General features: G+C 38.1%; 1 protein-coding gene across 3 annotated transcripts in view; it reads right to left on the minus strand.

Moving 5' to 3' along the window:
- Positions 1 to 2,099: 2,099 nt before the first annotated feature.
- The window catches only part of ACADSB (acyl-CoA dehydrogenase short/branched chain), a 49,607-nt gene continuing 37,563 nt past the window's right edge, over positions 2,100 to 14,143 (minus strand). For all 3 annotated transcript variants that reach the window (XM_017497883.2, XM_037727621.1, XM_037727622.1), the window contains 6 exons: positions 12,408 to 12,533; positions 11,092 to 11,184; positions 8,630 to 8,719; positions 5,103 to 5,240; positions 3,075 to 3,174; positions 2,100 to 2,526 (listed from right to left, as the gene is read on the minus strand). In XM_017497883.2, the coding sequence (XP_017353372.1) occupies positions 2,456 to 2,526; positions 3,075 to 3,174; positions 5,103 to 5,240; positions 8,630 to 8,719; positions 11,092 to 11,184; positions 12,408 to 12,533 (618 nt within the window). In that variant the 3' untranslated portion in view covers positions 2,100 to 2,455. The remainder of the gene's footprint in view (positions 2,527 to 3,074; positions 3,175 to 5,102; positions 5,241 to 8,629; positions 8,720 to 11,091; positions 11,185 to 12,407; positions 12,534 to 14,143) is intronic.

The raw sequence follows: 14,143 nt of genomic DNA on the forward strand, positions 1-14,143 counted from the left end.
GACTTTATCTCTCTGGATTCAAGGTCTGTGTTTCTTCCTAGTATTTTAATGTCAATTGCAGTTACACAATTTTGAATATTTAACTCTGATTTGCATTATAGAAATTAGTCCAATTCAAAAAACATGAATGTGCAAAGCAAAATTACTCTGGAAATGTCAGTTTTTTAAAAAATAAACATTGTCCTTTCATTAAAGTACTAAAATGTTTCTCATTTAACAGTAATGACTGCTTAAAGCAACTACATGAGCCTTGGAACATTTTTCATCTCTAACTGGTGTTCCTCTTTCAGAAATATCAAAACTCTCATTTCTCTGTTGTCCACCTTCCTCCTGAGGGGACTCAGGAGCTGTACCACAGAGGGGTCTCTTCTGGCTGAGAATCCCTAATACTGAAGCAGTGGTATCACCAGTTATATGATTTGGTTGTGTTCCCACGGAAATCGCAACTTGAATTGTATCTCCCGGAATTCCCAAGTGTTGTGGGAGGGACCCAGGTGGAGGACATTGAATCATAGGGCAGGTCTTTCCCATGCTATTCTCATGATAGTAAGTCTCACGAGATCTGATGGGTTTATCAGTGGTTTCCACTTTTGCTCATTCTTCATTTTGTCTTGCCACCACCATGTAAGAAGTGCCTTTCACCTCTGCCATGATTCAGAGACCTCCCCAGCCATGTGGAACTGTTAAGTCCAATTAAACCTCTTTTTCTTCCCAGTCTTGGGTATGACTTTATCAGCAGTGTGAAAACAGACTAATACAACCAGCTGTATATTTTATTGCATTTTGCCTGTTTATTACCTATATTACAAAACGATAGATTCATTTTGCCTTCCCAAGTATAAAATTATTTTAATATTGAATATGCTTTTTCAAACTCTACAGCCCCCTTCTCTTCCTCATTCCTTATGAAATTTTCATACACTTCTTAATGGGCAAGAGATCTTTCTCTTGAGAATCACTGAACCAAAACCCAATTTCTGAATTATTATTCAGGATAAAGTCCAATAACCATGTCTGAAGAAACAGTATTCAATTAAAATACAGACATGGTCAACTGAAAAATAGTGCACAGAATAAATATTGCAACAAGGTATTGAATATTTTCTGATTATTAAACCAATTACTTAAACCATATACTTGAAAACTAATGCAGAGATTTGTTTTTAAAATGACCTACTGAAACCATCATGAAATGTATCTTTTACATAGGTTAATTATAGTAATAAGTAATATTGCTTTATATTGTTAAAACAATATTTTCTTCAATTATATGACCTAAAAAATTATAACCTTATTTTCCATTGATTCTCATATTTAAAATCAGAATTTTTAGATTTTTCAAAATAAATTTTTATCAGTTTTGACCTCACTTGCAACTTAGAGTTAAATCTATAAAGTGCTGGATAAACATTTCCTACTGTATAACAAATATTTCTCTGATGCCACAAGATTAAGATTTAATAGGAATATAAAGTAACTATTTTTTTTTTTTTTTTTTTTTTTGAGACGGAGTTTCGCTCATGTTACCCAGGCTGGAGTGCAATGGCGCTATCTCGGCTTACCGCAACCTCCGCCTCCTGGGTTCAGGCAATTCTCCTGCCTCAGCCTCCTGAGTAGCTGGGATTACAGGCACACACCACCATGCCCAGCTAATTTTTTGTATTTTTAGTAGAGACGGGGTTTCACGATGTTGACCAGGATGGTCTCGATCTCTTGACCTCGTGATCCACCCGCCTCGGCCTCCCAAAGTGCTGGGATTACAGGCGTGAGCCACCGCGCCCGGCTAAAGTAACTATTTCTCTAAGTAATGTTGTACTTCAGATCCCTTTATTTTTCCAAATGGTAGAATGAAATTTCTGTATACTCTGAAACTAGAATGATAATATAAATATCAGGCCAGGCGCAGTGGCTCATGCCTGTAATCCTAGAACTTTGGGAGGCCAAGGTGGGTGATCCCTTGAAGCCAGGAGTTCTAGACCAGACTAGGCAATATGGTGAAACTCCATCTCTACTAAAAACACAAAAATTAGCCAGGCATGCTGATGCACACCCTTGTTCCAGCTACTTGAGAGGATGAAGCATAAGGATCACTGAAACCCAGGAAGTCGAGGCTGCAGTGAGCTGAGATGGCACTATTGCGCTCTAGCCTGGGTGACAGAGTGAGACTCTGTCTCAAATTAAGAAAAATACATGTGTATAGAACTTTAAAAACAGTTTTGGAAAAAATATAGGTGTGTATGTCCCAAGTTTAAAAGCGGATCTCCATGCCTAAGTTAAGCAGCCTGAAAAGAGAAAAACAAAAAGGTCAACCCCCAAAACCCTGACTAAGGGCTTCAATAAAATCCATCAACACTGTGGAAGTTTATTCCCATACAAGGCACATACTCCTAACAAGGCACAACAGTCTGAAATTTTACAGTAGTGACACCGGGGAGGGATCCCACTCTCATGGACATCAGTATTCTGCATTGATGTGCTTTGCAATGGTGTTCAACTGGATGTTGGAAGCTCCTTCATATATCGTACCTTAAGCAAAAGGAAGCAGAAGGAACAATGAGGAGCTGGCCCGTGGTTAACACAAGAAATAGCTCTATAAACATCACCTCTGTGCTTGCTATAGTTACTAGTTACATCACTTGATGTCCCCTGAATATGGTACTACTTCACAGAGTGATTTTGACTGAGAGATAACCATTTTCCATTTGGTTTCTAGATGTCCAGGATCAGTATTAAATTGACTAAAGTTTAATCAAAAATTGAAGATTTTGACTCTTCAACAAGTGATGCATAAGCTCAAACTGTTATTTGTGGCAGTTTGCTAAAAAGCCTGTTGAGGCATTTAAAAAGGCAATTTGATATTTTTTAAAAATGTAATCAATCAATCAATTTTTTTTTTGAAGGATGAGATAAGGAAAAAAGCCCAGTCACATAAAGAGACCCAATACACATATACTGAATAAATTAAAATTGCTTTTGCCTAGGCACTAGCAGTATCAAATTGGCAAATAAAATAGCCAAAACACCTACAGAGGCAAATAAAACAAAATAAAATATTAAAAAAAAAATCTACTTACCGATCTTTGCATCTCGGAAGTATTTTTCCACAGGGTAATCTTTGGTGTAGCCGACTCCCCCCATCCACTCGATACATTTACTCGTTACTTGTCCTGCAATCTACCAAAAGCAAGCACAAATCACACACTGAAACCACTTAATGTATACATGATAAATACTTCTGGGGAACATTTTCAGCAACATGGATTCACTGTTAGTGGCGTTGGAAGGACTGAAGTTATTTTATAAACTAGCATTGTCTCTTCCGTCCCATTCTCATACCATTTCTGTAAAACATTCTATTAATTCACAAAATCCCCATCTTCTTAAGAAATTAGATCATGGTTCACATGAATCTGCTTGCTGAGAGATATCATTTATTCAGGAAATGTTTATTGAGAGCCTCCTTTGTATCGAAAACTCTGCCGGCCACTGAGTATACGATACAATGGTGGGGGCGGACAGTCATTGCCCTGTGGGGCCCAGTGGAACCAACCAGCACAGGAACTGATGAACTGCCTGGGGCAAAAGAGCTCGCTAGGAAGCTGAGGTGGTCACAATGGCAGAATCATGGAGGAAATTATGGTGTAGCTGAGACCTAAAGGACAAGCTAGGGGATATTTCAAGCAGAGGACCAACATGTGGAAAGGCTCTAAGGGGAGAATGAACTCTTCAACTTCCAGCCCCTGAGACAGCCAGTGGGCTGGGATAGGGGTAAGGTGTGAAAAGAGAATGGAGGGGCAAGAGATCCTGTAGAATGGCCCCTCAAGGATGTCCACATCCTAGCCCTCAGAGCTGTGAATATGCTGCCTTCCATGGCAATAGGGACTCTGCAGATGTGGGTACGGACGTGAGAGGGGGAGATTACCCTGGATTATCTGGGTGGCTATAATATAATCACAGGAGTCCTTGTAAGGAAAAGGAGAAGGCAAGAGAGTTAGTCATGGAAGGTGATGGGACCACGGAGACAGGAAGCAGAGTCTGAGAGAGATCTGAATGTGCCATATTGATGGCTTTGAAGATAGAGGAAGGGGCTAAGAGTCAAGGAATGTGAGCAGCCCCTAGAAGCTGGAAACAACTGTCCCCCAGAACCGCAGAAAGGCAGTCCCTCCGACGCCTTTGCTGTATTCCAGTGAGACCCAATTCAGATTTCTGCCCTCCAGCAGTGAGAGAAAATGGAATTGCATTGTTTTAGGTCACTGACTTTATGGTAATTTGTTACAGCAGCAATTGGAATCTAATATGGATAGAGTTCCATTTGTTGTGAGAAGCCACCGAAGGGTTTAAAGCTGGAAGGTGACACTTTGAAAAAGGAGAGAGGCTGAATGGGAGGAAGTACCAGGGACCAGAAGGGCAGCGAGGTGACCGCAGCACAGAGCTGGCAATGGGGAGGGAGACAAATACACCATTGAGGAAATCTTTTGGGGGTAGAATTCACAGGAAATGATGCCGGATTCAGTGTGGGGGATGAGGGAAAGCAGGATGTCAAGATGACACTCAGGTTTTGATGGTAAAGCAGAAAAGTTGGACTTGTTAGTCTGGAATTCAGAAAGACGTTGAGGCAGGAGATTTAAATTTACAGGCTGGGGAGGTTAAATGAGAATTTAAAGCCATGGAATGAATATGATTCCACTGAGGTTGGGAAACAGCTGCCCAATGATTTGGCTAAATTCTCTAGCCACAGTCTAATGTGTTAGCTGTAGAAAGCCGACGTCTGAGCAGAAAGTTTTAGAGACATAGACAATCTTTTCTTGGGGTTTTAAATCTGATTTGTTCATATGATGAACCTATCATCTTCCACGGCATTCACTATGTGAGAACTTGAAACCATGGGCATGACACCCATGGTTCTCACAAGACATTGAGATCCCACAGAAATAAACTGTTTTTCTGTAGCAGTTTTGCTTTTCTATTATAAGAAATAAAAGTCCATGCTATCTTAACTTGAAAAACAACCAAAGTACACTTAACATTCCCAGGAGAAAAGGTTAATAATTATATATCTGAAAAAAAGGGAGGCTGAACTACTTTTTCTTTTCTTTTTTTACCTCTGATGCATAGTATTTGGCCATTGATGCTTCTTTTATGAATGGCCTTCCAGCTTCTACAAGCCTAGCAGCGTTGTATGTTAGTAATCTTGCAGCTTCCAGCTGGGTGGCCATGTGAGCCACTTGGTGTTGGAGGCCCTGTAACAGTAAGGCCCAAGTTAGAGAATTATGATTTCAAAAAAGCACCTCAACCGCAAAGTCCTGCCTAGATACACAACACTCGACAGATTCCAAACATACCCTAAAGGAAATTCACATTCACGTCTCTTAAATACTTTAAAATTTGTAATCTAAAATGAAATGTGACACTGTAAGTATGGTTAAATCCTCTTTTCCTAGAAAAACTTCAAAGTTCACATCATTCTTCATGATTGTCAAGACTTACACAGTAAATATCACAAAGTTAGGTTTAAAAACTCGACTGTTATATTTAATAATGATTTCAACTCTTTTTTGACGAAAATTTGGCTTAAATGAAATCCTAGCACAGCAAAACTTCGAATATATTCTTTATTTGCTTGAATTAAGAAAATTTTCATTTTGTATATGACTTCCAGGCATTAAAAGATGTTAGCTACAAAGCAATGAAAAATATTTGAAGCACCAATTACTACCACCCTGAAATTTTAGAGGGTGATTAGGTCCATACTAAATGTTTGTCAATGAAAGAAACAACGGTTAACTTAGTGAGCCAGAATACAAACATTAACATTTATAAATAATTTCCTGGAAATAACAGGCACAGATAAACATCTGAAATGTTACAAACTGAAATGTTTCTCATGCCCAATCTATCCATCCACCCAGATAGTTACTGGGCACCTCTGAGATTGCCCTGAGCGACGGAGGCAGCACCTGAACATTACAGCCAGATTTCCTTATTCTCATGATTTATAATATATAGTCCAGCAGGGAGAACAGACAAATTAAATAATTATAATAATATGTGATGAATATTACGACAGTGAACCTTGATTAAAGCAATCACACACAAATCCCAGGAATGGCCTTTCCTAAACAAAAGGGAGGGACAAGTTGGACAAAAACAGCACTGTTTGTTAATACCCTACAGATTCTTCTCTTTCTCTTTCTGAAATAGGTGATACACACAACAATTTTGTATGTACAAAAAAAGACGATGCTCCATCTCTGTAGGCTATGAAGCATAATAGTAAGTTGGACACCCATAAAACTATGTGCAGAGTTAATATCTTCTCCTCTGTGATTTATCTTTCACTTTATGGCATCTTTCAAGGTAAAAAACTTACCAATCTTATCTTTAGGACTAGTCCTTTTTGTGTCTGTTTACAAGAACCTTTCCTACCATGAGGTTATAAAGATATTCTCTGTTTTGTCCTAAAATCTTTAAAGTTTTGCTTTTAACATTATGTCTTTACATCTGACATCTATTTTCTGTGTATGATGTGAGGTAGGAATACGGTTTCATTATTTTTTCGTATAGAAAGAATATTCCCACTCAGTGATCTGTAATGCCATCTCTATCATCCATCAAATCTGCATACATGCATGGGTCTATTACTAGCTTTTCTGTTTTGTTCCATCAGTGAATTTGTCTGTTTCTATACCAGTATCACGGTTCTAGAAATTTGACTCTTTATGTGGAACTCAGAATTCTGATTATTTTTGCAAAATACACTCAGTTCAATGAAACTTACAGTCACTATCCATGCTGTCTGTTCCATTTGCCACCTTAAGTACTGTGAGAGGCAGGAAAGTGACTGAGGCATGCCTACTGTTCTACAAGAACTCACCACTGCTGAATACTTGTTCCCTAACTACATGGTGAACACAAGGCCTGGCATAGAGGACATGCTAAATAAATCTATACTAAATAAACAATTGAAACTAATAAGGATGAATCGGCTGGTCTTTACCCTCAAGGGCCATGTGGTCTCGAGGTCAGAAAGATATGAACAAATGCATGCAAAGCAAACACGAGATAATATAGTTAGAAAAAAACTCTGCTAACTTTAATCAAAGCATTATACAGCTAATAATGTTGATTTTTAAGATCAAAATTTCTTCTTCTTGATATGCTTATTTCACATAGCATGTCTCTATCAGAACATCTCATGTACCCCATAAATTTCTGTGGTTCCCTGTGTACTCACAAAATTTAAAAAATAAAAATAAAAAAAAATCTAAGTGTTCTTTTAACTACCCATAATAGGCATCTCTAAAGATGTCATTATGATTATGCCTGCTAGTATACCTGACCCCTTCAATCTATCTATACGCACGAGAACATAGTTTCCTGTACATAAAGAAGATCAAAAGCCTCCCTTCAAAACAACCTTTACATTCTGTCTCTTTCACTGCAATCTTTGTGGTAGCTGGCTCTGAGAAATTACTCTAGTATAATGAAAATTCGACTAGAAGCCAAAACAAAAAACCCCTCTACTTTTGGCACCATATTAGCTGCACAACCTTGGGAACTCAGTCTCCATGTGTTTCAGGTTCCTAGGCATAGGTGAGGATGACAGCGTGAGCTACAGCAGGCACCGGCCAGGCCTGCCATACTCAGTTCTCTTTCTTGAACTGACTGTGCATGTCCACAGCCTAGTATCTGTATACGTGTGCAATCTGAGTGTGCTCATAGGATGCCTAGTCATTATTATAAACCTGAAGACAACGCAGCAAAACAGAGATGGATTGCACTTGGAGCCTGGAGCTGCTTAAGGGGAGGTTTTGCAATCATGTAAAGTAATTATTCTGGAATTTTATGTGACCTGCCTTCAGCTTGCCTAAAAGGTTTGGTAAGCTGCCACTCCGGGCTGCCCTCACACTGGCAAGACCTCAACAAGGGCAAGAAGGATAATGTTGCCACCAAGCAATCTCCAGATTGCCTGGGGAGCTCTGAAAAGCTGTGGCACTGGACCAAACCAGTATTACCCAAGTGCTTGGCCAAGTGCACCTCATTTCTATTTAATGCAGCAAACTGTATCTTCCGTGAGACATAGGTGTCAAAAGTGCAGTCCTATGAGGATTACCACATGGTTCTGGTCCAAACAGAAGTTAATGGTAGCAAGTGTTACCATCTACTGAGCACCTGTTATACCCATGCAATGTGTGAAACACTTTACACATACCTAATTTAAAACAGGTTAAGTAAGTAGTTATATCTTTATTTTATAGATGAGGCAGCTTAAGGGTAGAATGAGGTCACTTGCCTAAGGCCTAAAGCTAGTAAGTGAAAGAACCAGGATCTGAATCCAGGAAGTCTGACTCCAGACCCCCTACCCTGAGCTTCTGAAGCAGTGAGGAGCTCCATAGTGCTCACCAAGATATCCTGAATCACACTACAGCTGGGCCTCAAGGGCTACTGCTCTGCCCTTGGAAAAGATCAAGGTATTCACAAGTACACTCCCTGAGACTAATTCCTTCCTCCTTTACCCCTCTCCCATTAAAATCCCACTGATGGGAGTCCCTCCATGGCTTTCAACACAGCCCTTCATTAACAGGAAGCTGGAGTCCAGTGCAGCAGAAAGACCCTAATAATTATATACCTGAAAATCAAATAGTCTTTTGCCAAATTGTATCCTTTCTTTAATATATGGAATAGTGTAGTCAAAACATCCTTGTGCTAGTCCCAGCATCTGTTAAAAAAAAAAAAATCAGAATTTCTTATTTTGTTACAAGTTTAATGATCCAAGTTGTAAATTCCCTCTAAACATAAATTGAATGGTCGGGGTAGGGGAAGAACTAGAGATCCTGAGGTGGTAAGGTGTGTGTTAATAACACATCTTCACCTACTGCATTTGTAGAACTGAACTTCCAATAATTGGGAGAAAGTTTGGAGTGACTTCATATGAATATGAGTATACTTCATTCTAGCAGAAGTAAGTCTCCCAGCAAGGCTGTGTTCGCAAAACCAGACTACTTTTTAGGAATCTTCTTTAAGCTCTGATTCTCCAGGTATAAAATGAGCCATAGACGTTTTGCTCAGAACTGGCCTTGAAGACTATAGAGGAACTCCCTCCAGTTCTAGAAGTAAAATGTGGAAGGTCACTTCTTAACCTTCTACTTTCCTGTCTATTTTGTATATGAGTACGATTAATAAGCGCTTCAGTGGAAAGGGCATTAGAACATAAGAGATCAGTGTTTCTTAACCCTAGCTGCACCATAGAATCATTTGGTGAACCTGATTAAAAAAAATACTGATACCTAGGCCTAATGACTGAATCCAAATCTTGTGAGTACAGTGGGTGGAGGAGTGTGAGCTAAACCTCAACTTTGTAAAACTCCTTAGGTAACTTAATACACAGCTGGGGTTGACAACAATGGATAGAAAGCATCCAGTAAAAATGCTAATTTACACCCTTCAATTTCCACAGGACATGGTGACAATTTTAGATGAACCATCTCATTGCCAACCAACCTTCATATCTATTATGATTGAAGCTTAGAAATTGTTTCTATATTTCAACATTAGATAGTCATTAAATCACTGTCTAATTATGTCAAATTCTGGTTTTAGACAATCATAGCTAAAGCTTTTGGGGGAAATGCCCAGCAAACTTATCAATATTTCATTAGTATTTATTTACCTCTTCTTTTAGTCTTTTATTTTGAACTCTTTTGAGAACAGAATAATATGTTAAAAATTAAAGGCACAAGAAAACCACAAACCCCAAATTCAAATGAGGCATCACTGCACTCTCGGCTGTAAGATAAGATGATGTCACTATACCCTTACAGCTAAAATTTGTACGTGAATAATACCCTATATCAACATGAAGGCTGAAATGATCAGTTGTCCATCAAAATGGGCTTTTCTACCTCAGCAGAAGGTATCCATTACAAACAGTGAAAAACTGAATTCTCTCTGCCCACAAGGTTTTGAGGACAGATGCCTTCAGTTCACTATGTTACACGCCACGTGCCTGTTCCTCTCAAAGCATCCACTGAGAGAGTAACTACCTGACCTTAACTTTTAATTAGGTTATTAGATAAGTTGGAATAATTAGACTGAGGCCCAGTCCGTGTATTTTATTGCCAGAACATCTATATTATCTATATGTCTGAAAAAAATGAGATCTAGTATTGTAGTTTTTAATGCCATATCTAACTAAGTTAAATCACAGAAAAACTTTTAAAAGAACTTATAAAACAACACTCTTTAGTGACATAATGTCTACCATTGTAGGAAAACCAGACTAAGTTTTGATCCAAGAATAGTTAGCAATGTAACCAGCAGAAAAAAATTTAGAGTAATCATCTATTATTTATTGCAATAGCTAATATATATTTAACATCTTCAAAATTGAAAAGCTGTAAGTTCTTGAGTTTTGTATAATCACTGATTAAAAATATACTCTACAAAAATGATATCATCTATAGTAAAGCCAAAGGCCTTATTCATTTTGTTAATCTGGAAAATAACTGATATCACGTAATGGAAAAATGCAATATGCATTATAAAAGGCAAATTTGGTTAAAAAATTTGAATAGTTCTCCTTTTATATCCCTACTTAATTGTGGCTATTTCATTTCATGTACCACAAAAAATATTGTCCAGTTTTCACAGGCAAAACACTAAGCAACAAATCTTTTATTAACTATAGATAAGAGATCCTTACTACAAAGTGGAATGAATATTATTTATTCTTAACGTAAAAAATCCCTTCCAGAATGAATTTCATGATTTGGAAAGTTGATTTTTAAAAAAATGCCATATTTAATTTATAATACATTTTTAAAGTTATTGGTTCAGATATGAGATACTACTTTAATGTTCTCAAAGCAGAAACACTGTTACCACCAAGCCATTGTTTGATTCTCTGGACACTTACATAATTGACCAAAAGGGAATTTGAAAGAAATAATCAGAAGCCATCCTGTCCCTCATCTAAGGGAATGGTGCCATCTTGTGTCCACAAGCTTCCTAATATTCACTGGGCTCATTGCATTTTTTTTCTTTTCACATTTTAATTGATTCACATCATGGAAGAGTTTAAATTTGACTTACCTGTGCAGCAATTCCTATCCTACCTTCATTAAGACCCCCTGCGGCATACTTATAGCCATGTCCAATTTGTCCCAAGACACTGGTTTCTGGAACCTGAAAATACAAATGTGCGCTTATTTCTCAATTTCATTTTACATGATTCATTTTGATTATATATTTTTAAGTGTGTATAGACTCTCAATTCATGTGCTAGCCCTCTCACAGTACTTGCTGGCATATGTGTCTCTCTCCATTCTGTTTTTTCCCTCAACTCTCTGAGGAAAAGGACTCAAGTCCATGCTGTTCATGATTGCATTCTCCAGAGCCCTGCATAGGTTATTGAATGGGTGAGTGAATCTACAGTAAGGGAATCTCATAGAATTCATCAATAACATAAATTAATACTTTTCCCTCCAATTCTTATCTGTAGGCTACAGTGTGAGATAACATATTAGGGACTACAAAAATATGCAAATACTTGCAAAAACAAGTGTAGTAAGCCTTTTGGCTGCTGAGACCATTCATCCTTATAAAAATCAACTGTGGGGTATATATGTGTGTATATGTGTGTACACATGTGTATGCTCCAGAAAGAGAAAGAGGAAGACAGAAGAAACAAACTAAAACACTTATTCGTAGTTTTAAAAAATTAAGAATTAGGAATAATAAAAAACTATCCTTAGTTTTATAATATTGGAAGTTTGGGGAGAGAGTAGGGAGAGTGAAGAAAGGAAAGGGAACGTAGGGATGAGGAAACAGCTGGGGTGAGGTAGTGAGGCCCAAACGACATCTGTAAAGACATCCTCCCCCTTGCTCCCCATAGTCGTGCAAAAAAAGATCAAGGTCTGTGACACGCGACGGAAAACCGACCACCATCTGCCCCACCTACGGAGAGTTCTAAAGCACCAGCACTAGCATCCGTGATCTTCTGCCAGTCACATTTAACAGCCTGGCTGTTTCTGCTCACTGAGCAACACCCCCATCTTGTGGCCTTTGGTGCACTGACACCAGACTTCCTCCTCTGCAACCCTGTTTGGTTCACAAGTCTCAAACTTATTAAGTATACATGGTCAGAAGTACCTAAGTTATAAAACATAAATGGGACAAATTCTTGACACTTGCTCCCCAGGACAGCTTCTGGACAGAAAGGTTTCCGTTTTTGTGAGAAGTACATTTATTTGATCACGACTAAAGAGCACTGTTCAGGGTTTTACAAAATACTCTCCCATGTGTGCTTATGGCCACTTAATATATGACACCTGTCTTGCACACCTCCTGTAGTTCCATGCAAGGCTTATTTCACATCAGTCTTTTACTGATTGGTCTAAGATACCCACCTTGACATTTTCAAATGTTAATGGACAGGTGGAAGAAGCTCTGAGCCCCAATTTGTTTTCGGGTTTTCCTATACGAAGGCCTGGAGTATCACGATCTACTAAGAAGCAGGTAATTCCCTTATATCCCTAAAAAGAAGATTTAAAATGCTATTACCACTTGGATTTATAAAACGCCTTGTTTCTAAAGAGTTCAAGTAAAAAGAAAACTAAAAATGGACTTTAATAATAACTACTAACAGACTCAGAATTGCAACATGGGCATTATGAAATGAGAGTAATTAGAGGACACTAGATCCAAACTATAGAACCTTACCATTTCTTTCACTTTTTCAGAAACCATTATAAATATTAAAATTATTATTACACAATTATATGATCAAGAGAATGCCATGTTCTTAATTTAATTTTACTATATAAAGTTTTAAGCCAGGTGTGGTGGCTCATGCCTATAATCCCAGCACTTTGGGAGGTCAAGGCAGGTGGATTACCTGAGGTCAGGGGTTCAAGACCAGCCTGGCCAACATGGTGAATTGCCATCTCTACTAAAAATACAAAAATTAGCTGGGTGTGGTGGCAGGCACCTGTAATCCCAGCTACTTGGGAGACTGAGGCAGGAGAATCGCTTGAACCCAGGAGGCGGAGTTTGCAGTGAGCTGAGATCACGCCACTGCACTCCTGGGCAACTAGAGTGAAACTCCATCTTGGAAAAAAAAAAAGTTTTAGCAATTTAATTCAATTGTTACATTAGTGAAAATACTGCATTTACTGGTAAAAAAATATATATATATTTATTATTTTGCTATATGTCTATTTTCCAAATGAAATGTCCATTTTCCAACTAAGAATAAAATATTCTTAAAAATAAATGTACTAAATAGATACTTAAATTCTTCATTACTAAACAGAAAATTGGAAATTCAAAAAAATTAAAGATTAGGGCCAAGTGCAGTGGTTCACGCCTATGATCCTAGCACCTTGGGAGGTTGAGGTGGGCAGATCACCTAACATCTGGAGTTCAAGACCAGCCTGGCAAACGTGGTGAAACCCTGTCTCTACAAAAATTAGCTGGGCATGGTGGTGCACACCTATAGTCTCAGCTACTTGGGAGGTTGAGGCAGGAGAATTGCTTGAACTCAGGAGGTGGAGGTTGCAGTGAGGTGAGATCGCACCACTGCACTCCGGCCTGGGAGATAGAGCGAGACTCCATAGCAAAAAAAAAAAAAAAAAAAAAAAAAAAAAAAAAAAAGATTATTTTTCTATATAATACATTAGGAGATAAGTAATAATTGGTTCTCCACAAACAGTTATACCTCCATCTCTGTGGGGGAGTAGTTCCAGGACCCAAACCCCAACCATGGATACCAAAATCTGACAGTGCTCAAGTACCTTACATAAAATGATGTAATATTTGCATATAACCTATACATCTGCTCCTGTAGATGCTCAGTCATCTCTAGATTATTTGATACCTAATATAATGCATACACATCACTTTATTCAGGTGGATTCAACATGGTACTGGGCACAAAGCAAATTCAAATTTTACTTTTTGGAACTTTGTAGAATTTTTTTTTTTCAACCAAATATTTTCAATCTGGAGTTGGTTGAATCCATGTACCCATGATTTGGTGGGCCAACTCTAATAATTGTGTTAACAATATTTATTTTAGGAGATTAATACTTAAAGTGAAAAAAATGCCACCTCATATCTGACATTTTCAGTACTGAGAAGAGTA

Source organism: Cebus imitator, unplaced genomic scaffold, assembly GCF_001604975.1.
Source record: "Cebus imitator isolate Cc_AM_T3 unplaced genomic scaffold, Cebus_imitator-1.0 Scaffold235, whole genome shotgun sequence".
NCBI classification, from domain to species: Eukaryota; Metazoa; Chordata; class Mammalia; order Primates; family Cebidae; genus Cebus; species Cebus imitator.